The 22671-nt window shown below is 47.2% G+C and overlaps 2 protein-coding genes and 1 long non-coding RNA gene across 8 annotated transcripts; all 3 read left to right on the forward strand.

The window, feature by feature from the left end:
* Positions 1–357: 357 nt before the first annotated feature.
* On the forward strand, positions 358–4680 carry LOC147645639 (uncharacterized). 3 transcript variants are annotated; one of them, XR_015282255.1, is made up of 5 exons: positions 594–680; positions 797–1116; positions 2079–2204; positions 2760–2938; positions 3186–4680. It is a non-coding gene; the product is annotated as an uncharacterized LOC147645639 (long non-coding RNA). The 3 variants fall into 3 exon arrangements; XR_015282253.1 differs by lacking the exon at positions 797–1116 and having other exon boundaries at positions 358–595; XR_015282254.1 differs by having other exon boundaries at positions 602–1116.
* A 7133-nt stretch (positions 4681–11813) lies between these two features.
* LOC111922179 (extracellular matrix organizing protein FRAS1-like) lies at positions 11814–18743 on the forward strand. Of its 4 annotated transcripts, XR_015282241.1 has the most exons (10): positions 11824–12037; positions 12847–12973; positions 14354–14568; positions 15546–15696; positions 16001–16108; positions 16275–16434; positions 16764–16885; positions 16973–17979; positions 18105–18233; positions 18317–18743. XR_015282241.1 is itself a non-coding variant. In XM_086874390.1 (8 exons), the coding sequence occupies exons 2-8, from the start codon at positions 12967–12969 to the stop codon at positions 16984–16986; spliced, it is 777 nt and encodes a 258-aa protein (XP_086730516.1). In that variant the 5' UTR covers positions 11814–12037; positions 12847–12966; the 3' UTR covers positions 16987–18743. The 4 variants fall into 4 exon arrangements, 2 of the variants coding, with proteins under 2 accessions (XP_086730516.1, XP_086730513.1); XR_015282240.1 differs by having other exon boundaries at positions 18105–18743; XM_086874390.1 differs by having other exon boundaries at positions 11814–12037; positions 16973–18743.
* Positions 17118–18743, forward strand: LOC147645640 (extracellular matrix organizing protein FRAS1-like). The gene is made up of 3 exons (XM_086874393.1): positions 17118–17234; positions 17443–17643; positions 18030–18743. Exons 1-3 carry the CDS (start codon positions 17118–17120, stop codon positions 18129–18131), a joined length of 420 nt encoding a protein of 139 aa, XP_086730519.1. The 3' UTR covers positions 18132–18743.
* Positions 18744–22671: the final 3928 nt, after the last annotated feature.

Genomic DNA, 22671 nt, shown 5'->3' on the forward strand with positions numbered 1-22671 from the left:
AATATGATAAAAAATATATATTAAAATATTTTTAAATACCGTTTAAGATAAAGGGACTGTTTGGTTTTTATTAGGTTAGCTTCGGGGCTTTTAAATAAATACAACAAAAATAAAAACATAGAAATGTATATTAAGTATATAAAGATATAGACGTATGTGCAACCAGAAAAGTAAAGAAATAGAAGTAATGCCAATATATACAAACAGATTTATATTTAATATATATGTTATATATATTGATTTTATATGTGTATTATATACATAATGAATATATATCATTAAAATGTATGTAATATATTTAATATATAATAACATACGTATACACGTTAAAATAATATATTTTGATACTTTATATATTGCTTGTCATATATAAATGAATATAGTATATAAATTTAAACATGTGTGGTGGAAATAGATGTTAATTTGTATTTTTTTTTTATTTTCATTGTTTTGGTATGTTTCTCGGAGGCAATCCTCCCCTTGCAGCTGCTGACAGCACGGAAAAGCTGTGTGCTTCGTGGTGTCTATTGCCCAGCTGGCAACGATTCCCTTGTGTTTGGTGCATTAAGTCACACCCAGCTGTGTGGGATGGCAGGTGAGCACATTGCCCGACCCTTTTAGCTTTTCTGGCTCAGGCACAACTTCCTTTCCTTTTGGATATGGAAAACAGGGAAGAGAGGGTAGTGTGACATTAGCACTAATTTCTAGCAGATTTTTAACTGCCCCTGATGCTCGTTCATCTTTGCAGTGTGGGTTTTCATGCTGACAAATCCTCTGCTTTGCCTTCTGCTCACAGTCAGCTGGGCCCTTTATTGAACAGATTTATCTGCTACAAGGCTACGCAGAAGGATGGAAAGGAGGAACACAGGGGGGAAAAAAAATAGATTCAAGGCATAGAGAAGGTAGCCGGTTTATTTGTATGACATGTAGCTTTTTTAGGATGTTTTGTTCTTTATATGGCGTTAATTTCAAAGAGAAGCCTGTGAACTTTGTGTTCCCCTTTTGGGGCTGGTTCTGGGGTAAGGGGGAAACACGAGGCCTAAGCACCTCTGGCTTATCTGTCCAAGGATCTGCCTCAGTTGTGGCTCCCATCCTTCTGAAGGACTCTTCAGCGCAGTGAGTTACCTTCTATAACTATTCATTGTTGTATTGTTGTTGTGAGACCTCATTGCTGGGTGAGAGGACCAGGGGAAATGAAAGGCTGTATGCCACTGTTACTTCATCACTGAATTCTTGCACTCTGTTAAAATCAAAACAAAAGGGATTTACACTGTCAGAAACACTTAACTGTAAGTTAAGGTAAAGGTCACAGTGCTAAAACCTAAGAGCAGATAGGGTTGAGCTCCTTTGTCTTCCCTCTCCGGCAGCTTTTGTGACTCCTGCCTCCAAGGTATCATCAGCTATCCCCTGGATCTTGCAGTGGAAGAGATGCTGAACCACCAGCTGTTCCATATTCTACACCATGTGTCTTTTTACCATGCTCCTCTGAGAAGCATCTCTCCCGTCTCTGTTTCTTTGCAGACCAGAAGGGATAAACTGGGATTCCTTTGTTCTTTTGCCTGTTAATAAAAAGGCCGCTTGTGGCTGTGTGCAGTGGCAACTGCATCACAGAATCTTAGAGGTGATTATTCACAGGTTAAGGAAATAATTCCTTTTTTTGTCACTGCTGCACTGAATTTCATAGGCGTGTCTGTGGCTTGATGCCTAAGATATTTAAAGCAGGTTTTATTCTTACAGGGGTTTTGCACACTAAAGTGTCTGCCCAGGTTTTGTTTCCAAAAGTGAGGTATAGTGCTGGGTGTTTAATTTGGTATGTTACTTGTTCTGTTGTGTAAATAACTGCAGCTCCCTCCCTGTGCCTGTGTATTGCAGGGGCAAGCGAGCGCTGGTTATAAAGGTGGCGATAATTAGGAAGAAGCTGTTTAAGCTTGGATAAATGTTTAGAGATCATTGCTTAGGGTACTGCATAGATGTACCAGAAGGAACTGCACCCTGGAAGTGCTGTGTGTCTGAAACCGACTGCACCTGCTCATTTTTAGCTCCTCTTTCTGACTCTGACTCTGCTCCTATTCCGACAGACCCGTCCGAGCCTGGCGTTCGCTACAGGCCTCCGCGTGGTGGGAGATGAGTCTAGGAGGAAATACCTTCAATCCACAGACGAGGCAGAAAGGACTCAGTACAAGGAGGACTGGACTCAGATGAAGGTAAAGTCCTTAACAGTCTATTTCTTTCCCATAACAAGTACTTCATTAGTGCATTCCTGGCCGTGTGCTGCAGGGCACGTTGGAAGTTACACGTGAGCGACGCTTCCGCTCGCGTCGAGGCGCACGCACGTGTTCCTCGTGCACCTTCTCCCTGCCTGACACGAGCTAACAGAGTCTGCCGAGGTGTGCCTGACCGGTTGTGAGGGCCAGATCTTTGTTGCCCTCATTTCAGTGAAGGAAACTGGAATTCCTTCTTGTATTCAGCACCACGTGTGGGTGTAAAGTTGAGCTGCCACGTGCCAGTTGAGAGCTGATTTGGTCAAGGAGAGGAATTCTTGCCTAGGAAGATTTGGCACTCCAGTTTCTCTTGCATGGCAGAGGCCACCCGAGATCGAAATGTTGCTACAAGTGTCCCGAGCTATTTCCAGTACGTACTTAAAAATGTCTGTCTGCAACTGGAGCGATTCTGTGCCTTATCCAGAGATGGTGCATTCTGGCTTTTCAGCGTGCACAGTGACGCTCCCGAGTTTTAAAGTGTCGATCTTTCTCTCGTAGGTTAAGATGGGCACAGCTCTAGGTGGCCCATAGCTTGGGGTTCATCTCAGAAGGAGGGACTTCATTTGGTCACAGAGAAGACGTGCCTTCCCTGCAAGGAGCAGCAAAGATAATGCACAGCCTCTCGGAGAGGCTTAAACTTGAGTAAATTTTTGTAGCCACTGATGCTGTTGAGGAAGGTACGTGGATTGCAGTCACCTGAGGATTGGTAACTTTTGACAGTGAGTGCAGCACTTGCCAGTGGCTCCCCTCCCTGGCTGCCGTGCTGTGGGTTTTGGCAGCTGCATTGTAAAATTTGTTGGTAGATTTTGGAGTCGCTTCCCCTGTAAGCGTTCAGCCAGGGTTCCCTTTAACAAACACACTGTGTGGCAGCAGCGCGTTGCTCTTCATAAAATAGAGATAAATTTCTGTGCTTCCTTTTTTAAGCGACTGAACTGCTCAAGAAACTGCTGCCCGAGATGGTGAGGTTTGAAGCCTCTCTGGAGGAGCTGGAACTCTCTAAGGACGGGGGCTCGTGATTCACCCGTAGATTTGCGCACATGCAATGTAGCAAACCTGACTTTGATTTCAGCCAAAGCTTAATGTCACTGTCAGAAAACTGAGTATGATTTTTGGCCCATAGTTGTTTACGAATGGTGTAAGCCATTATATAATCAAGTATATCATTGAGATGTGTCTAGTAGATGTATTACGGTTATAGTGTGTGTGTGTGTGTGTGTGTGTGTGTGTGTGTGTGTGTGTGTGTGTGATGATTTCATTATCATACCATTTCACTGAACAGTCAAGTTCATTGGAGTGAAATCTGATTACTTGCATTTTAAAAACTTGCCCACCCCAACCCTTTTTGATTTTTTTTTCACAGGTATTTTATAGGCATATTTCAACATTTTCCTTCCTAATCCACGAGTAAAGGGAGATGTTGGGATTTGATCCAAAAGATCTTACAACCGATTTTGTGGTGAAACAGAGAAAAACCGTGAGCAGCCAACTCACTGGAAACCTGCATGTTAAACGCAGAGAAGCACAAAGTGTTTGATGCTGTTAGAGTTCAAAATAACAAGGAAAAATGGTGGGGAATTTACCTGCCTTGGAACAAAGTATGACCCCATCCCATACTCTCAGCTCCCGCTCCCCTTCCAGCGTGGCTGTGACCCGGGCTGGCCGTACCGCTCGGTGTCTCTGGACCTCACAGCATTTCTACGTGGCTGCTGCACCCGGGTCCCCAGCACGTCCTGCTCTGGCCGCCTTCCCCGAGCGGTCCCACGTGCACCAAGCGGGTGCTACAGACCACAGGGGCCTCTTGGCTGCAGAGCTGGGTGATGGGAGACAACAAAGCAATGCCCAGGATGCAGCTGTTCAAGCCAGCCTCGCCTCACGGAGCATTTCTTTCTCACCTGTCCATGGTTCTCTCTCTGTGTGTGTCTGTGCTCCTTTTTAAACTGCAGGGCTGGGAGGCCTGGCCATTCCACCGGGAGTGCTCACCCTGGGAGCACCAGTGTCTACCTTGGGAGGAAGCAAGCTGCCACCAGAATAAAAGCAGGGTGGAGCTGCTCCCACTCCAAGGCAAGAGCCTGCAAGGCCCATCCTTTGGGGACTCGTCTTTTGTGTGAAGGCACATTGTCTAGAAGAGGAAGAGGTTGGTACCTGGTGGAGCAGGGCCAAGATTCCATTTTCCCCAGGCAGCTCCCTCCTCTGCCTGCTGTAGCGCTGGCCAGGGCTGGGAGAGGAGGGGGAGTGTGTTCAGCACTGCTGCTGGAACGGAGTGGCCCTCTCAGGAGGATCCCGGTTGCTTCAGGACCTTGCTTTTGCACTGGTTTGTGTCCACAAAGGAAAGGCATGCAGAAGGCAGCACCATCACCCCAGCCCTGTAGTCTGGACCTAGAAAGGCTTCCAATAAAGCCAGGTGCTGCTGTCCAGGGCAGTTGGAGTTGTTCTGTGCCTTCTTTGGGGGGGAAGAGCAAAGGCTGAGGGGGACGGGGTGGAGACTGGGGGGCTCCCGTGTCCCTTGGGGCACGCCGAGGTCCCCGCCAGAGGGAGGGACACGCTGCGCTGGAGGAGCAAGGTGAGCGGGGAATGGGGAGGGCTGGTGCTGGGTACCCTTGCCCAGAGGGGACCCCAAGCTGCCAGGAAATTCCCCGGGAGGGCTGGGTGCAGAATCCAAAAACCTGTGGAGTTGTTCTGGTTTTTACGGTAGCTATTGGCAAGGGACAGGAATTGACCTCTCCAAATCCCCTTGGAAAGGAACCCCCTCTCTGTGCACTCCGTCGTTAGGGTTTTGTTATGTCAGGAACGGCTTAGGGTTAAGAAAGTGGGTTTTGTCTTTCCACCTCTTACTTCCCTGTAAAATGGGAGTGTATAAAACACATGTGTGCATCCCTGAGGTATTAAAATGCACCGAGAGAAATTTCTGGGCCTAAGGTCCATAGAGACGAGCGCGTTCTGCACTCGGGGTTGAGTAGGAATTTATATTTTTGTCATTCTGACCTGTTAGCTGAAAGAATTGGGAGAGTTTCCAAGAGAAAGAAATGCAAATTTTAAAAAGCAGAATGTTAGAAAGAGAAATATATAAATGTATACATGTAAAAAAAAATATAGGGAAGCTAGGTAGATCTATATATAGAGAGAGAAAGCCATAAAAAAGAAATAAATACAAGTAATCCAAGTCTAGACAAGTAGATTAATATTCAGTATGAAAACTATATGGATAGATGCTAATATAATATATTTTAATATCAGTTCTGTATGATATCTCTGTGTATAGATAAAGAAGATCAATATGATAGACATAAATATTACAAAAATTTAAATGTAGGGTCCTTTTGTAATTTATTTGGATAGAGGCATGGCATATAAATGAATAATACAGAAATGAAAATATACACATCTATAATAAAGAAATAAATATAGGGAGATAGATTGGGAGATAGATAGATAAATAGATAGATAGATAGATAGATAGATAGATAGATAGATAGATAGAGAGATAGAGAGAGAAAGAGAGAGAAAGAGAGATATAGCCATAGAAAAGAAATAAACACAAATTTTCTATATCTAGACAAGGTGGTTAATATTCAATATGAAAAATATACGGATAGATGGTAATGTATTTTAATATCTGTTGTGCATTATATCTCTGTGTGTATAAATAAAGAAAATCAATATTATAGAAATAGATATTATAAATAGGTATAGGGAGATATATATATATATAGAGAGAGAGAGCGCCATAAAAAAGAAGTAAATGCAGATAATCTAAATCTAGAAAAGTCGATTAATATTCAGTATGAAAACTATATGGATAGATGCTAATATAATATATTTTAATATCAGTTACGTCTGATATCTATGTGTATAGATAAAGAAGATCAATATGATAGAAATAAATATTACAAATATTTAAATGTAGGGTCCTTTTGTTATTTTTTTGGATAGATGCATGGCATATAAATGAATAATATAGAAATCAAAATATACACATCTATAATAAAGAAATGTATATAGGGTGATAGATAGGGAGATATATAGATAGGGAGATATATAGATAGGGAGATAGATAGACAGATAGATAGATAGATAGATAGATAGATAGATAGATAGATAGAGCCATAAAAGAAGAATTAAATACCAGTAATCCAAATCTGGACAAGTAAATTAATGATCAGTATGAAATCTATATAGATAGATTGTAATGTACATTAATATCTGTTATGCATTGTATCTGTGTGTATAAATATAGAAGATCAATATTTTAGAAAAAATATATTAATTTTTTTAAACAAGGGGCTTTTCTTTTTTTATTTAATTAAAGGCATGGCATTTAAATGAATAATATAGAAATGAAAATATACACATCTATAAGAAAGAAATATATGTAGTGAGAGAGATAGATAGATAGATAGATAGATAGATAGATAGATAGATAGAGAAAGAGAGAGAGAGAGAGATAAAGAGATACAGCCATAGAAAAGAAATAAACACAAATTATCTATATCTAGACAAGCTGGTTAATATTCAATATGAAAAATATACAGATAGATGGTAATGTATTTTAATATCTGTTGTGCATTATATCTCTGTGTGTATAAATAAAGAAAATCAATATTATAGAAATAGATATTATAAATCTTTCAATCAAGGGAATTACTGGTTTTTATTTGGTTACAGGCATGGCCTTTAAATGAATAATATAGAAATGAAAATATACACATCTATAATAAAGAAAGAGATATAGGGAGATATATATATATATATAGAGAGAGAGAGCCATAAAAAAAAAGTAAATACAGATAATCTAAATCTAGAAAAGTCGATTAATATTCAGTATGAAAACTATATGGATAGATGCTAATATAATATATTTTAATATCAATTATGTATGATATCTATGTGTATAGATAAAGAAGATCAATGTGATAGAAATAAATATTACAAATATTTAAATGTAGGGGCTTTTTGTTTTTTATTTGTATAGAGGCATGGCATTTAAATGAATAATATAGAAATCAAAAGATACACATCTATAATAAAGAAATGTATATAGGGTGATAGATATGGAGATATATAGATAGGGAGATATATAGATAGGGAGATATATAGATAGATAGGTAGGTAGGTAGATAGATAGAGAGAGAGAGAGAGAGAGAGAGAGAGAGAGAGAGAGAGAGCCATAAAAGAAGAAATAAATACCAGTAATCCAAATCTGGACAAGTAAATTAATGATCAGTATGAAAATTATATAGATAGATGGTAATGTACTTTAATATCTGTTATGCATTGTATCTGTGTGTATAAATATAGAAGATCAATATTTTAGAAAAATATATTAATTTTTTTAAACAAGGGGCTTTTCTTTTTTTATTTAATGAAAGGCATGGCATTTAAATGAATAATATAGAAATGAAAATATACACATCTATAAGAAAGAAATATATGTAGTGAGAGAGATAGATAGATAGATAGATAGATAGATAGATAGATAGATAGAGAAAGAGAGAGAGAGAGAGATAAAGAGATACAGCCATAGAAAAGAAATAAACACAAATTATCTATATCTAGACAAGCTGGTTAATATTCAATATGAAAAATATACGGATAGATGGTAATGTATTTTAATATCTGTTGTGCATTATATCTCTGTGTATAAATAAAGAAAATCAATATTATAGAAATAGATATTATAAATCTTTCAATCAAGGGAATTACTGGTTTTTATTTGGTTACAGGCATGGCATTTAAATGAATAATATAAAAATGAAAATATACACATCTATAATAAAGAAATAGATATAGGGAGATATATATATATAGAGAGAGAGAGAGACATAAAAAAGAAGTAAATACAGATAATCTAAATCTAGAAAAGTCGATTAATATTCAGTATGAAAACTATATGGATAGATGCTAATATAATATATTTTAATATGAGTTATGTTTGATATCTATGTGTATAGATAAAGAAGATCAATATGATAGAAATAAATATTACAAATATTTAAATGTAGGGTCCTTTTGTTATTTTTTTGGATAGATGCATGGCATATAAATGAATAATATAGAAATGAAAATATACACATCTATAATAAAGAAATGTATATAGGGTGATAGATCGGGAGATAGATAGATAGGGAGATAGATAGATAGGGAGATAGATAGATAGATAGGGAGATAGATAGATAGATAGATAGATAGATAGATAGATAGATAGATAGATAGATAGACAGAGAGATAGATAGAGAGATAGATAGACAGAGAGATAGATAGATAGAGCCATAAAAGAAGAAATAAATACCAGTAATCCAAATCTGGACAAGTAAATTAATGATCAGTATGAAAACTATATAGATAGATTGTAATGTACATTAATATCTGTTATGCATTGTATCTGTGTGTATAAATATAGAAGATTAATATTATAGAAAAAGATATTAATTTTTTTATACGAGGGGCTTTTCTTTTTTTATTTAATTAAAGGCATGGCATTTAAATGAATAATATAGAAATGAAAATATACACATCTATAAGAAAGAAATATATGTAGTGAGATAGATAGATAGATAGATAGATAGATATAGATAGATAGATAGATAGATAGATAGATAGATAGATAGATAGATAGAGCCATAAAAGAAGAAATAAATACCAGTAATCCAAAGCTGGACAAGTAAATTAATGATCAGTATGAAAACTATAGGGATAGATGGTAATGTACTTTAATATCTGTTATGCATTGTATCTGTGTGTACAAATATAAAAGATCAATATTATAGAAATAGATATTAAAAACAGTTAAAACAAGGGTTTAATTGTTTTTTATTTGGTTAGAGGCTTAGAGGCAGGGCTTTTAAATGATTAATATAGAAATGAAAATATACACATCTATAATAAAGAAATGTATATAGGGTGATAGATATGGAGATATATAGATAGGGAGATATATAGATAGATAGGTAGGTAGATAGATAGATAGATAGATAGGTAGATAGATAGATAGATAGATAGATAGATAGATAGATAGATAGATAGATAGACAGAGAGATAGATAGATAGATAGATAGAGAGAGCGAGCCATAAAAGAACAAATAAATACCAGTAATACAAATCTGGACAAGTAAATTAATGATCAGTATGAAAATTATATAGATAGATTGTAATGTACTTTAATATCTGTTATGCATTGTATCTGTGTGTATAAATATAGAAGATCAATATTTTAGAAAAATATATTAATTTTTTTAAACAAGGCGCTTTTCTTTTTTTATTTAATTAAAGGCATGGCATTTAAATGAATAATATAGAAATGAAAATATACACATCTATAAGAAAGAAATATATGTAGTGAGAGAGATAGATAGATAGATAGATAGATAGATAGATAGATAGATAGATAGATAGAAAGAGAGAGAGAAAGAGAGAGAGAGAGATAAAGAGATACAGCCATAAAAAAGAAATAAACACCAATTATCTATATCTAGACAAGCTGGTTAATATTCAATATGAAAAATATACGGATAGATGGTAATGTATTTTAATATCTGTTGTGCATTATATCTTTGTGTGTATAAATAAAGAAAATCAATATTATAGAAATAGGTATTTTAAATCTTTCAATCAAGGGAATTACTGGTTTTTATTTGGTTACAGGCATGGCATTTAAGTGAATAATATAGAAATGAAAATATACACATCTATAATAAAGAAATAGATATAGGGAGATATAGAGACAGGGAGAGAGAGAGCCATAAAAAATAAATAAGTACAGATAATCTAAATCTAGAAAAGTCGATTAATATTCAGTATGAAAACTATATGGATAGATGCTAATATAATATATTTTAATATTAGTTATGTCTGATTTCTATGTGTATAGATAAAGAAGATCAATATGATAGAAATAAATATTACAAATATTTAAATGTAGGGGCTTTTTGTTTTTTATTTGGATAGAGGCATGGCATTTAAATGAATAATATAGAAATGAAAATATACACATCTATAATAAAGAAATAAATATAGGGAGATAGATAGATAGATAGATAGATAGATAGATAGATAGATAGATTGATAGATAGATAGATAGAGCCATAAAAAAGAAATAAATACCAGTAATCCAAAGCTGGACAAGTTAATTAATGATCAGTATGAAAGCTATACAGATAGATATACAGATAGGTAATGTACTTTAATATCTGTTATGCATTATATCTGTTCGTACAAATATAGAAAATCAGTATAATAGAAATAGATATTAAAAACATTTAAAACAAGGGTTTAATTGTTTTTTGATTTGGTTAGAGGCTTAGAGGCAGGGCTTTTAAATGATTAATATAGAAATGAAAATATACAGGTCTATAATAAAGGAATAAATATAGGGAGATATATCTATATGTAATTTTAAATAAAAACCAAAAAAAACCAAGTAATCTAAAACTAGACAAGTAGATTAATATTCAATTTGAAAAATATATGGATAGACGTTCATATATTTTTATATTGATTATGCATTATATCTATGTGTATAAATATAGCTCAATTTGATAGAAATAAATATTAATTACATTTAAGTGAAGGGGTATTTTGTTTTTTATTTGGTTAGAGGCAGGGCTTGCTAAGTTTCGATGGGGGGTGGGTTTTGGGGCGTTCCTCGGAGAAGAGTTTTTGGAAGGGGGTTGCACACGTGGTTTCTTGCCTCGCTTCTCTGCACGTGCAGGGGCGCCCCCCCGCCCGCCCCGGGCTGAGCTGTGCGGCAGTGCTGCCTCCTTGTGGGCACAGAGCGGTACTGCAGCTGTGCGCCGAGGCGGGCGGGGCCGGGCCGAGCGGGGGCCGAGCAGGGCCGAGCCGATCCGAAGCGGAGGGGGCCGAACCGAGCCGAAGTGGGACGGAAAGAGCCGAGCCGAAGCAGGACGGAAAGAGCCGAGCCGAGCCGAGCCGCGTCAAGCCCCCCCCCACCTCCGGAGCCGGCCGGGAGGACCCCGGCAGAGGCGTTGACTCCAATGCCTGCCGCCGCAGGTGCGGCCGCCGCCCAGCTACGGAGCCGCTGCGCCCCGCCGCCATCGTCCTCGCCTTGGGAAAGGCGGCGGACAATCGGGCGGAGTGCTCGGAGTCGGTCGGCGTCGGCAGGTTTTTCGTTCAGGCAAGTAAGTTAGACAGACGCGTTGAGAGCAGCGGGGGCCTTAATCTTGCCTCAACAAAGATGGCCGCACAGCCGGAAGTGGCTTCAGCCACAACAAAGATGGCGGCGAGGAAGGGCGGAAGTGACGTCACGCCACGCACAAGATGGCTGCCCGATCGTGGCCGGCTTGACCTCCCAAGGATGGCGGCCAAAAAGGCGGGAAAATGGAAGGACCCCCGGGCGGTGGGTGCGTGCGATTTACTGCCTGACAAACACCCCGGCGCCGACGCCGCTCCGGCGCAATTTTCCGCGGCTTTTCCCGCCGTGCGGACACGGGCTGTGCGCTCGGCGGCGCCGGGGCCGGGCGCCAGCAGGTCGGGCGCCGACAGGCAGCGGTGAAGACGCCTCTCTCTGCCGGGGTCCTTGCCGCGGCCGCGTTCTGGGGCTTCTGGCACTCGCGACGACCCGTACCTCGCCGCCGCTGCTCTCGCTCCGTTCTCTCCCCCTCGGCCCCCCCCCGGGCAATGGCGGAAACCCCAATGGCATCGGGACCCAACGGTCGCTCCCCGGCCCCGGGACCGAAGCAGCCCGAGGAGGCGGCTGCTCTGTGTGTCGGAACGGTGAGAGCGGGGGCCGGGGCTGGGGCAGCTTATCAACCGAGTATATATTTGTAAGTATAAAGATGATCAAAATAGATATTAAAAAATATTGAAGAAAAAGGGGCTGCTTGGTTTTTATTTAGTTAGAGGCAGGGCTTTTAGATAAATAGGAAAAATACAAATAAATAAAATATTGAAAGAATGAATATATAAAGAAAAATATATACAAATCTATATATCTATAAATATATAGAGAAAAAAATATATATATATATGTAGGCGTAAAAATAAGTAATAGAAATATATACATATATGTTGATTTATAATCTATAATATGATTTCTGTACGTATAGATGGCAATATGATATCTTTTAGGATATGTTATGTGTTTTGTATATCAAGAAGGTATATAAATATGATAAAAAATATATATTAAAATATTTTTAAATACCGTTTAAGATAAAGGGACTGTTTGGTTTTTATTAGGTTAGCTTCGGGGCTTTTAAATAAATACAACAAAAATAAAAACATAGAAATGTATATTAAGTATATAAAGATATAGACGTATGTGCAACCAGAAAAGTAAAGAAATAGAAGTAATGCCAATATATACAAACAGATTTATATTTAATATATATGTTATATATATTGATTTTATATGTGTATTATATACATAATGAATATATATCATTAAAATGTATGTAATATATTTAATATATAATAACATACGTATACACGTTAAAATAATATATTTTGATACTTTATATATTGCTTGTCATATATAAATGAATATAGTATATAAATTTAAACATGTGTGGTGGAAATAGATGTTAATTTGTATTTTTTTTTTATTTTCATTGTTTTGGTATGTTTCTCGGAGGCAATCCTCCCCTTGCAGCTGCTGACAGCACGGAAAAGCTGTGTGCTTCGTGGTGTCTATTGCCCAGCTGGCAACGATTCCCTTGTGTTTGGTGCATTAAGTCACACCCAGCTGTGTGGGATGGCAGGTGAGCACATTGCCCGACCCTTTTAGCTTTTCTGGCTCAGGCACAACTTCCTTTCCTTTTGGATATGGAAAACAGGGAAGAGAGGGTAGTGTGACATTAGCACTAATTTCTAGCAGATTTTTAACTGCCCCTGATGCTCGTTCATCTTTGCAGTGTGGGTTTTCATGCTGACAAATCCTCTGCTTTGCCTTCTGCTGGGCCCTTTATTGAACAGATTTATCTGCTACAAGGCTACGCAGAAGGATGGAAAGGAGGAACACAGGGGGGAAAAAAAATAGATTCAAGGCATAGAGAAGGTAGCCGGTTTATTTGTATGACATGTAGCTTTTTTAGGATGTTTTGTTCTTTATATGGCGTTAATTTCAAAGAGAAGCCTGTGAACTTTGTGTTCCCCTTTTGGGGCTGGTTCTGGGGTAAGGGGGAAACACGAGGCCTAAGCACCTCTGGCTTATCTGTCCAAGGATCTGCCTCAGTTGTGGCTCCCATCCTTCTGAAGGACTCTTCAGCGCAGTGAGTTACCTTCTATAACTATTCATTGTTGTATTGTTGTTGTGAGACCTCATTGCTGGGTGAGAGGACCAGGGGAAATGAAAGGCTGTATGCCACTGTTACTTCATCACTGAATTCTTGCACTCTGTTAAAATCAAAACAAAAGGGATTTACACTGTCAGAAACACTTAACTGTAAGTTAAGGTAAAGGTCACAGTGCTAAAACCTAAGAGCAGATAGGGTTGAGCTCCTTTGTCTTCCCTCTCCGGCAGCTTTTGTGACTCCTGCCTCCAAGGTATCATCAGCTATCCCCTGGATCTTGCAGTGGAAGAGATGCTGAACCACCAGCTGTTCCATATTCTACACCATGTGTCTTTTTACCATGCTCCTCTGAGAAGCATCTCTCCCGTCTCTGTTTCTTTGCAGACCAGAAGGGATAAACTGGGATTCCTTTGTTCTTTTGCCTGTTAATAAAAAGGCCGCTTGTGGCTGTGTGCAGTGGCAACTGCATCACAGAATCTTAGAGGTGATTATTCACAGGTTAAGGAAATAATTCCTTTTTTTGTCACTGCTGCACTGAATTTCATAGGCGTGTCTGTGGCTTGATGCCTAAGATATTTAAAGCAGGTTTTATTCTTACAGGGGTTTTGCACACTAAAGTGTCTGCCCAGGTTTTGTTTCCAAAAGTGAGGTATAGTGCTGGGTGTTTAATTTGGTATGTTACTTGTTCTGTTGTATAAATAACTGCAGCTCCCTCCCTGTGCCTGTGTATTGCAGGGGCAGGCGAGCGCTGGTTATAAAGGTGGTGATAATTAGGAAACAAGGCCTCCATTCTTGGTCTCGGGCTGTTGCAAATGGGGAGGGATCAGTGTCCTGACTTCTCTCCCTCAGAGGCAGGGTTCCTAGACGAGGTGACCCAGGACAGCTTCGTGCTGGGCCCGGGCTACGACCGCCCCTACCAGCTGGAGCCCGCGGTGAGGGAGCCCAAGAGCATCCAGCTGTACCAGCACCTCAACCTCAAGAGCTGCATCTGGACCTTCGACGCTTATTACGACATGACCGAGTTAACTGATGTCTGTGGGGGCTCTGTCACCGCTGACTTCCAGGTGAGAGGCCCATCCAGAGCTCTCCAGGTATCCCAGATCTCTCTCAGTTCTCAGGCACAGCTCTGCCGTGTGTGGAGCTGCTGCTCTGCCCTGCACAGGTGGAGCGTGGCTTTCCCCCCACCCTCACCTGGAAGAAAACAGTGCTGTGTGCATTTATTTCATTTATTTTCCATTTCATTTATTTTCCATTTATTTTATTCTCTAAATCTTCAGAGTGGCTGGAAAATACTGTTTTTTTTAATGTAGGGCCGTACTGGAAATACAAAACGTTCTCAGCTGGGCTCTCTTTTAAAAGTTTGACTGTGTTCTCGGCCAATAGAAATGAGCAGAGGCGGCTCAGGCCATGCTCCACAACATGGGATATTTTGGCTCATTCCCTAATTAAGAGACCAGAAGCCAAAAATGTTCCTCTAGAAACGAGTGGCTTTCCCTGTTTGGGGTGTCTCACTGTCCTCTCCTGGCTGCGTTATCCACGTGCAGCCCACTCCATCTCCCCCAGGCTCTCCCATTAAATTGCTTGGACCAGCATCATCTCTCTTAATTCCTGCCAGCCTGGAACTAGTTCATGAAGTTTCCTTTTATAGCTCCAATTGTTTGCACAAACCCAGAGGAGCCGCCTGGCCGGAGAAACTGCCCAGTGGAGCATGTGGAGCCTGGCCCCAGCCAGGCTGGAACATCTCCTCGAATTCTCCAGGGCCTGCAAAGTACAGCTGCACTCTGCAGATAATAAATGGAGAGCTCTGGGAGGCCTGAGCAAGCAGAATTGCTCATTTTTAATTCACAGCCTTGGAAATCAGGGGGGTTTTGAGGTGAAATTGTGCCCAGAGTTCCTTTGTCCCATGGTCCCAGGGAGCCTTAGCACTGCCCCCGCATTACAACGCCGGTTTGTCTGAGGTACCTGCACGTAAAAAACGTCCAGAGTCACCTCTGACTTCACTGCAAGGCGCATAACCCCCTTTCTGGGGTTTTATTGCCAGGTAAGGGACTCTGCTCAGTCCTTCCTGACAGTCCACGTCCCTCTCTACGTGTCCTACATCTGTGTGACGGCACCGAGGGGCTGGGCTTCCCCGGAGCACCGCAGCGAGATGGAGTTCTCCTTCTTCTACGACACCGTTCTCTGGAGGACAGGTGAGCCTGAGGCGCTCCAAGGGCTATGGAAGAAGTGGTTCCTTCATGTTTTCCCCTTAGCTCCTGCACTGCCCCCAGAGTCCTGAGGGAGCGGGGAACTCGGAATATTGCCTTCCTCTGTGCTTGCGGGGGGCTTAGGCAGCCGGTGGCTGACGGAGGGAGCGTGCAGCTGGCTCACTGGAGGCTGATCCCAGCTGAACCCTGCCTTGTGGAGGTGTCCCAAGCGCTTCTGGGGCTGGCAGAGCCCAGCAGAGGAGAGCGAGGGTGCTGTGTGGGCTCCCAGTGGCGCTTGCTGTCCTTGCAGGGATCCAGACGGACAGCGCGCTCTCGGCCTGCCTGCAGATAATCCCCATCTACATCCGCGAGGACGGCCGGCCGGTCATCGAGTTCAAGACGCAGGCCAAGTTCAGAGGTGAGGGCAGCGATCCTGGCAGGGACACAGAGCAGGGTCACACAGAGCTCTGCTCTGACGGCACAGGCAGCGGAACGAGTCCCCGTCCCCGCCGGGAGCCCCTCTGCCCCTGCGAGGTGGGGCCTCTCCGCGCTCTGCCTCCCGTCACCTCCTTGTCCTCCCCCAGGGCTGTTTGTCATGGAGCACCACAGCCTGCCAGGTGTCAGGTCCTCTTTGGTAACTCCAGAGCACCTGGGAGGCATCGAATTTGCCCTGCAGCTGCTGTGGAGCGCTCAGACTTTTGATTCTCCCTACCAGCTCTGGAGAGCAACCAGCTCCTACAACAGGTGAGGGCTGGGGGTGCAGTCCCCTCCAGCAGCTTCCCCCACAGCAGCACGTTCTCCCTGGCACCCCTCCAGCAGCCACGCCAGCAATAGCACGGAATGCTCAGGAGCTTGGTCAGAGCTGGAGCACCGTTGTACTGCGAGAAAAATCAGCTCAGCCTCTTGGAAAGGAATGTTTCCAGCAGTGCGGCCTGTGGATAGACTGATCCCAGAGTCACACTTGTCCCTCGGGGACTGCTGGATGACATTGCTGGGGCAAGGGAGAGGTGCTGCCCTGGGTGAAGGGCTTTGAGCTGTGCTTGGTGGCTGCAGGGTCTTCTGTCTGTTCCCAGGAAGGATTACTCTGGAGGATACACCATCTTCCTGATGCCCTGCACGGTGCAGCTCACGCCGCCGTGGGCAGAGCCTGGAGCCAAGCCCCTGCCCTGCCCTGCCCGGCTCACGCTCCCGAGCGGTAAGAGGGCAGGAGGGCAGGCTCGGCCCCTTTGGGGTGCACACCCGTCCAAACCTCATCTCCCCTTTGTTTCCTTCCTTGTCCCAGTTGCAGGTTTTTGATCCCGATCGCCTTCCGGCAGACAAACCGCCCACTTCCAGTTGTTTACTCCCTGAACACGGAGTTTCAGCTCTGTAACAACGAGAAGGTTTTTCTAATGGACCCCACCAAATCGGAAAGGTCTCTGGCAGAAATGGATTACAAGGGGGCTTTATCCAAGGGTAGGATTTACCTCTCCTCTTCTGCCTGTGCCCAGCATTTCTGCTTTCACAGCTTCCATTCCCTGGAGAGGAAAGGGCAGAACCCACGTGTAGCTTTGCCTCTTCTACAGCAGTAATTGACATCTTACAGCCCTGTGAAAGAACAGCGTGCTCTGGCACCGCGTTTTGTCACTCCCACACACCGAGCCCTTCCCAAACAACCCCAACCCTTCTGAACACGGACACTTGGCTCTGGCAGCGTTTTCCTGCTTGGGAAATTTCACCTGCCCCTCTTTGTCCCGACCTCCCCCCGGGCAGATCCTGTACCGGCGCGTGCTCTGGCCCCCCGAACAAAACCTCAACGCCGCTTACAAGCTGCAGCTGGAGAAGGTCTACCTGTGCACAGGCAGGGCTGGCCACGTGCCCCTCTTCGACCCCACGGGCACCGTCTACAACCAGGGGCCCCAGTACGGCTGCATCCAGCCCCACAAGTACCTGAAGCACCGATTCCTCCTCCTGGTGAGTGCTCTGCTCCTGCTTCTTCCCGTTTGGGATTTGCTCTGGCAACCGGCAGGCGGTGGCTGCAAAGGGATGAGGAAGGGAGCCCGTGGGGGATGTTTTGTGCTGCTGCTGCTGCTGCTGCCAGCTGTGAACACCAGATCAGTTTTCCCCCACCCTTTGAGTGTGTTCCTCAATCGGTGCCCACGTGTACGTGTGGAGATGGGGCATTCGGACTAGATCCCTGACACAGGTGTTTGGTGGGGCTCTGGCTTCCAGCCTCCCTTGGGAAAGCAGACAGCATCCCTCACCACACTTCTCTGACTTTCCAGCACCGAAACCAGACAGAAGTGACGGGTAAGTATTTCCACGCTGTGCCTTTTGACTCTGCCCACTTTGCTTCCCAGCTGTCCGAGTTCCACTCGGTGAGCAGCATGCCCGGAGTTGATGGATTTACTCTCAAGGTGGATGCTCTCTACCAGGTATGGAGTACCCAGTGCTTTTGGTAGCCCAAAATGGACTCCTCTGTCCAGGACCTCCCGAACACTTGGTGAATTGTAGACTCTGGGCCTTCACACTTCACCTCTGATACAAGAAATGAAGATGAGGATGTTAGTCCCGTAATTTCATTTTTTTTTCCCCTGAGGCACTCATGAGAAAGCTCTTTAAAAACACTTTATTCGTGTTCCTGAAGGAATTAATGCCATTGCAAAGGCAGGACACCTCGCTGGGTGGTGCGTGCTCCCGAGGAGCTCCCCTTGAACAGCGAGGTGGAGCTGCCCCGGGGCGCCCCGAAGGCGGCGGGCGGCCGCTGCTGCACCGTCAGGAACCTTCATCCACCGAGGGACAGCGGCGGCCTCTGCCAGGGCCAGGGCAGGGAAGTGAAGCAGGTGCACTTGCAAGTCATACGGGTATTTTTTTAGTCTGGTGAGGAGGGGCAGCTGTCAATTCCCCCTGCTCCCGTCTTAGCGACTGCACCGCCGCCCTTCCTCCGTGCTGCTCCAGCTCTCCCGGGCTTAACTGGGCAGGGTGGCGAAGGCATCTGCCACCCCCGTGAGCCAGCCGAGGAGCAGCCGGGTTCCTCGTTGGCCTCCGGAAGAGAGTAAAGCTAAAATACAAAACCCGCTGTGATCGGGGTGTCCCTTCTTGCGCCGCCCCGCCGGTCTCCCTCATTCCCCTGGGGCGCGGCGGGCCGGAGCCCCACGGAGCTGCTGCGCCGGGGAAGGGAAGGAGGGAGACGCGGGCGCCCAGCTCGGCTCGGGCCCCGCCGCGGCCTCGGGGCCGGCGGAGCGGGGGGCCCGGGCCGGGAGCGCTCCGGGGCTGCGGGACCGGCCGGGCCCAGGCGGGGGCGCCGCGTCCGAACCGGGACCCGCAGCGCTCCCGCAGCCGGCGCCGCCCTCCCGCCGCGATGCCGAGCCCGGGACCGAGCCCGATCCGCCCCACGGGGGAGAGGCGGCACCGCCCGGGACCGCAGGGCGGACACCCGCAGGACCCGAACCCCCGCATCCCGGCTCCGGCTGTGGGCTCCGTCACCCGCTTTCGGTCAGCCCCGTCCCGGCATCGCGGCAGGAGGGGGGAGTCGAGTCCCGGCGAGGGAGTGCCCAGTCCCCCCGGCCTTGTCTCAACCCCAATCCGGCCGTGCTCCGCCGCCCCCGAGACCCGCCACCCGGGGCCGGCCGGGGGAGAGGCGGCACCGCTCCGCCGGCGGACACCGGCAGGACTCTGCCCCGCGGCAGACCCCGTCCCGAGCCGCGGCCCCGCCGCAGCGCGCAGGGCTCGGAGCGGAGCCCGCCGGGAGCAGCCCCCGGGCCGGGGCTCGCCCGGCGCCGAGCGAGAGTCCCGGGCCGGCGGCACGGGGGGCGGGGCCGCATGAGGAGCGGGGCCACGGGGCACAGCCCGAGCGCGCCTGGGAACTGCCGAGGGGTCCCGGGCGGCGCCGCCTCTCCGTCATCGAGGCGGCATCGGCCTCGGGTCCGGGATCGGTTCCGGGTCCGGGATGGCGGCGGCGATTCCCGCCGCGGAGCCCCCGTGTGGGCCCGGGACCCCGCAGGGCGCCCTCTGGCGGACGCGGAGCGCCCGGTGCGAGCGCGCCGCCCCCGGCGGCCCCGGGACAGCGGCACGAGGGGGGCGAGGCCAAGGAGGGGCGGGGCCGGCTCAGGGGCGGGGGCACGGAGCGCGTGCGCAGCTCGGGACAGCAGAGCGCGTGCGCGGCGCGGGGCCGCCTCAGGTGTGCGGGGCGGGGCCGGCACAGGTGCGAGGGGGGGGACCGAGGCCACTTAAACACCGGAAGGGCGGCGGCCGCCATTTTCTCCGGGAGGAGCCGGCTGCGGCCGCTCCGGTGAGGCGCTTCTCTCTTTTCTGCTTTTATCTCTCCATTCTGCTTTTATCTCTCCTTCCTGCTTTTATCTATCCTTTCTCTGCTTCTTTCTCCTCTCTGCTTTTCTCTCTCCTCTCTGCTTTTCTCTCTCCTCTCTGCTTTTCTCTCTCCTCTCCGCTTTTATCTCTCCTTTCTGCTTTTCTCTCTCCTTTCTGCTTTTATCTCTCCTTTCTCAGCTTCTCTCCCCTCTCTCCTTCTCTGTTTTTCTCTCTCCTCTCTGCATTTGTCTCTCCTCTCTGCTCTTCTCTCTCCTCTCTGTTTTTCTCTCCTCTCCTTCTCTCTCCCGTCTCCTTCTCTCCCCTCTCTGCTGTTCTCCCCCGTCTCCCCTCGCACCGCCCGCCCCCCCCTGCCCCCGCCTCTGTTCCTGCTCTGTTCCCTTACAAACCCTGACTCCTGTCTCTGTTCTTCCTTCTCCTTCTCCCTCCATCCTCCCGCCCGTCCCGACCCTGCAGCCTCCCGTTATCCTCGCCTGTGCCCGCTCTTACCCTCCCTGTCCCCCTTCTCCTTCCTCTCTCGTCCTTATCCTTTCCCTCTCTTCCTCATCCTCCTTCTCTCGTCCTTATCCTTTCACTCTCTTCCTCATCCTCCTTCTCTCTTCCTTATCATCCTTCTGTCGTCCTTATCCTTTCCCTCTCTTCCTCATCCTCCTTCTCTCGTCCTTATCCTTTCCCTCTCTTCCTTATCCTTTCCCTCTCTTCCTCATCCTCCTTCTCTCGTCCTTATCCTTTCCCTCTCTTCCTCATCCTCCTTCTCTCGTCCTTATCCTTTCACTCTCTTCCTCATCCTCCTTCTCTCTTCCTTATCATCCTTCTGTCGTCCTTATCCTTTCCCTCTCTTCCTCATCCTCCTTCTCTCGTCCTTATCCCTTCCCTCTCTTCCTTATCCTTTCCCTCTCTTCCTCATCCTCCTTCTCTCGTCCTTATCCTTTCCCTCTCTTCCTCATCCTCCTTCTCTCGTCCTTATCCTTTCCCTCTCTTCCTCATCCTCCTTCTCTCGTCCTTATCCTTTCCCTCTCTTCCTCATCCTCCCTCTCTCTTCCTCATCCTCCTTCTCTCGTCTTTATCCTTTCCCTCTCTTCCTTATCCTTTCCCTCTCTTCCTCATCCTCCTTCTCTCTTCCTCACCCTCCTTCTCTCGTCCTTATCCTCTTTCTCTCGTCCTTATCCTTTCCCTCTCTTCCTCATCCTCCTTCTCTTGTCCTTATCCTTTCACTCTCTTCCTCATCCTCCTTCTCTCTTCCTTATCATCCTTCTGTCGTCCTTATCCTTTCCCTCTCTTCCTCATCCTCCTTCTCTCGTCCTTATCCTTTCCCTCTCTTCCTTATCCTTTCCCTCTCTTCCTCATCCTCCTTCTCTCGTCCTTATCCTTTCCCTCTCTTCCTCATCCTCCTTCTCTCGTCCTTATCCTCCTTCTCTCGTCCTTATCCTTTCCCTCTCTTCCTCATCCTCCTTCTCTCGTCTTTATCCTTTCCCTCTCTTCCTTATCCTTTCCCTCTCTTCCTCATCCTTTCCCTCTCTCGTCCTTATCCTCCTTCTCTCTGTCCCTTTCTGTCTTCCCCCGCAGCCGCGGGGCTCGGGGCGCCGGATAATAAAGCCCCGAGGGCCGGAGCCGGCGCCCCCGGCGGGAATCCCCTCACGGGGCCGGAGCCCGCGGTGCGGGTCCCCCCACGCACAACACGGCCCCACACTGCCGGGTGTCCCCACATCACACTGGGGGCTCCCGGGGGGCTTAGGGTGGGCCCCCTCCTCCGGAGGGGTCTGGGGTGGGGTAGCGAGGGTTGGGGGGCTGCGGGGGGGATTGGGATGGGGGGGTTTGGGAAGGGCCCCCTCGTTAGGAGGGGGTCCCGGGTGGGTTAGGGGGGGTTTAGGATGGGCCCCCTCCTCTGGAGGGCGTCCTGGGGGGGGTGGGGGGGTTTGGGAAGGGCCCCCTCGTTAGGAGGGGGTCCTGGGGTGGGTGGGGAGGGGGGTTTGGGAAGGGCCCCCTCGTTAGGAGGGGGTCCCGGGTGGGGGGTGGGTTAGGGAGGGCCCCCTCCGGAGGAGGGGGTCCCGGGGAGGGGCGGGGGGCGGGGCCCCCTCCGGAGGGGGGGGCCCGGGGTGGGGGGGGGCTGGGGGGCTCCGCCCCCTAAGCCCCTCCCACTTCGGGCCCTCCCCTCCGGAGGGGGCTCCGCCACCCGGCCCCTCCCCAGGACCCCCTCCTCCGGACCGGGGCCCGGGGGGGGAGGGGGGGCGGGGTGGGTGGGGGGGGCAGCAGGAGGGGTCACGTCACTCTGCACCACAATCGCACATTTGTGTCTAACGACAGCACTCGCCCTCCTATTCCCCCCCACCCACCCCGCCCCCCCTCCCCCCCCCGGGCCCCGGTCCGGAGGAGGGGGTCCTGGGGACGGGCCGGGTGGCGGAGCCCCCTCCGGAGGGGAGGGCCCGAAGTGGGAGGGGCTTAGGGGGCGGAGCCCCCCAGCCCCCCCCACCCCGGGCCCCCCCCTCCGGAGGGGGCCCGCCCCCCGCCCCTCCCCGGGACCCCCTCCTCCGGAGGGGGCCCTCCCTAACCCACCCCCCACCCGGGACCCCCTCCTAACGAGGGGGCCCTTCCCAAACCCCCCCCCCCACCCACCCCAGGACCCCCTCCAGAGGAGGGGGCCCACCCTAAACCCCCCCTAACCCTCCCCCCCCACCC

This window comes from Cyanistes caeruleus, unplaced genomic scaffold (genome assembly GCF_971803275.1).
Source record: "Cyanistes caeruleus unplaced genomic scaffold, bCyaCae1.hap1.1 HAP1_SCAFFOLD_205, whole genome shotgun sequence".
In the NCBI taxonomy this organism is placed as follows: Eukaryota; Metazoa; Chordata; class Aves; order Passeriformes; family Paridae; genus Cyanistes; species Cyanistes caeruleus.

What these genes read in the sequence shown, in the direction of transcription:
- LOC111922179 (XM_086874387.1), top strand. Translation starts at nt 11,892, where the DNA reads ATGGCGGAAACCCCAATGGCATCGGGACCCAACGGTCGCTCCCCGGCC. An exon ending in CCAGCTGTGTGGGATGGCAG is followed by an intron (nt 12,974 to 14,353) that starts GTGAGCACATTG and finishes TCTCTCCCTCAG; the next exon opens with AGGCAGGGTTCCTAGACGAG. An exon ending in GCAACCAGCTCCTACAACAG is followed by an intron (nt 16,435 to 16,763) that starts GTGAGGGCTGGG and finishes GTCTGTTCCCAG; the next exon opens with GAAGGATTACTCTGGAGGAT.
- LOC147645640 (XM_086874393.1), top strand. Translation starts at nt 17,118, where the DNA reads ATGGATTACAAGGGGGCTTTATCCAAGGGTAGGATTTACCTCTCCTCT. An exon ending in GGAAAGGGCAGAACCCACGT is followed by an intron (nt 17,235 to 17,442) that starts GTAGCTTTGCCT and finishes CCCCCCGGGCAG; the next exon opens with ATCCTGTACCGGCGCGTGCT. An exon ending in AGCACCGATTCCTCCTCCTG is followed by an intron (nt 17,644 to 18,029) that starts GTGAGTGCTCTG and finishes TTTGCTTCCCAG; the next exon opens with CTGTCCGAGTTCCACTCGGT.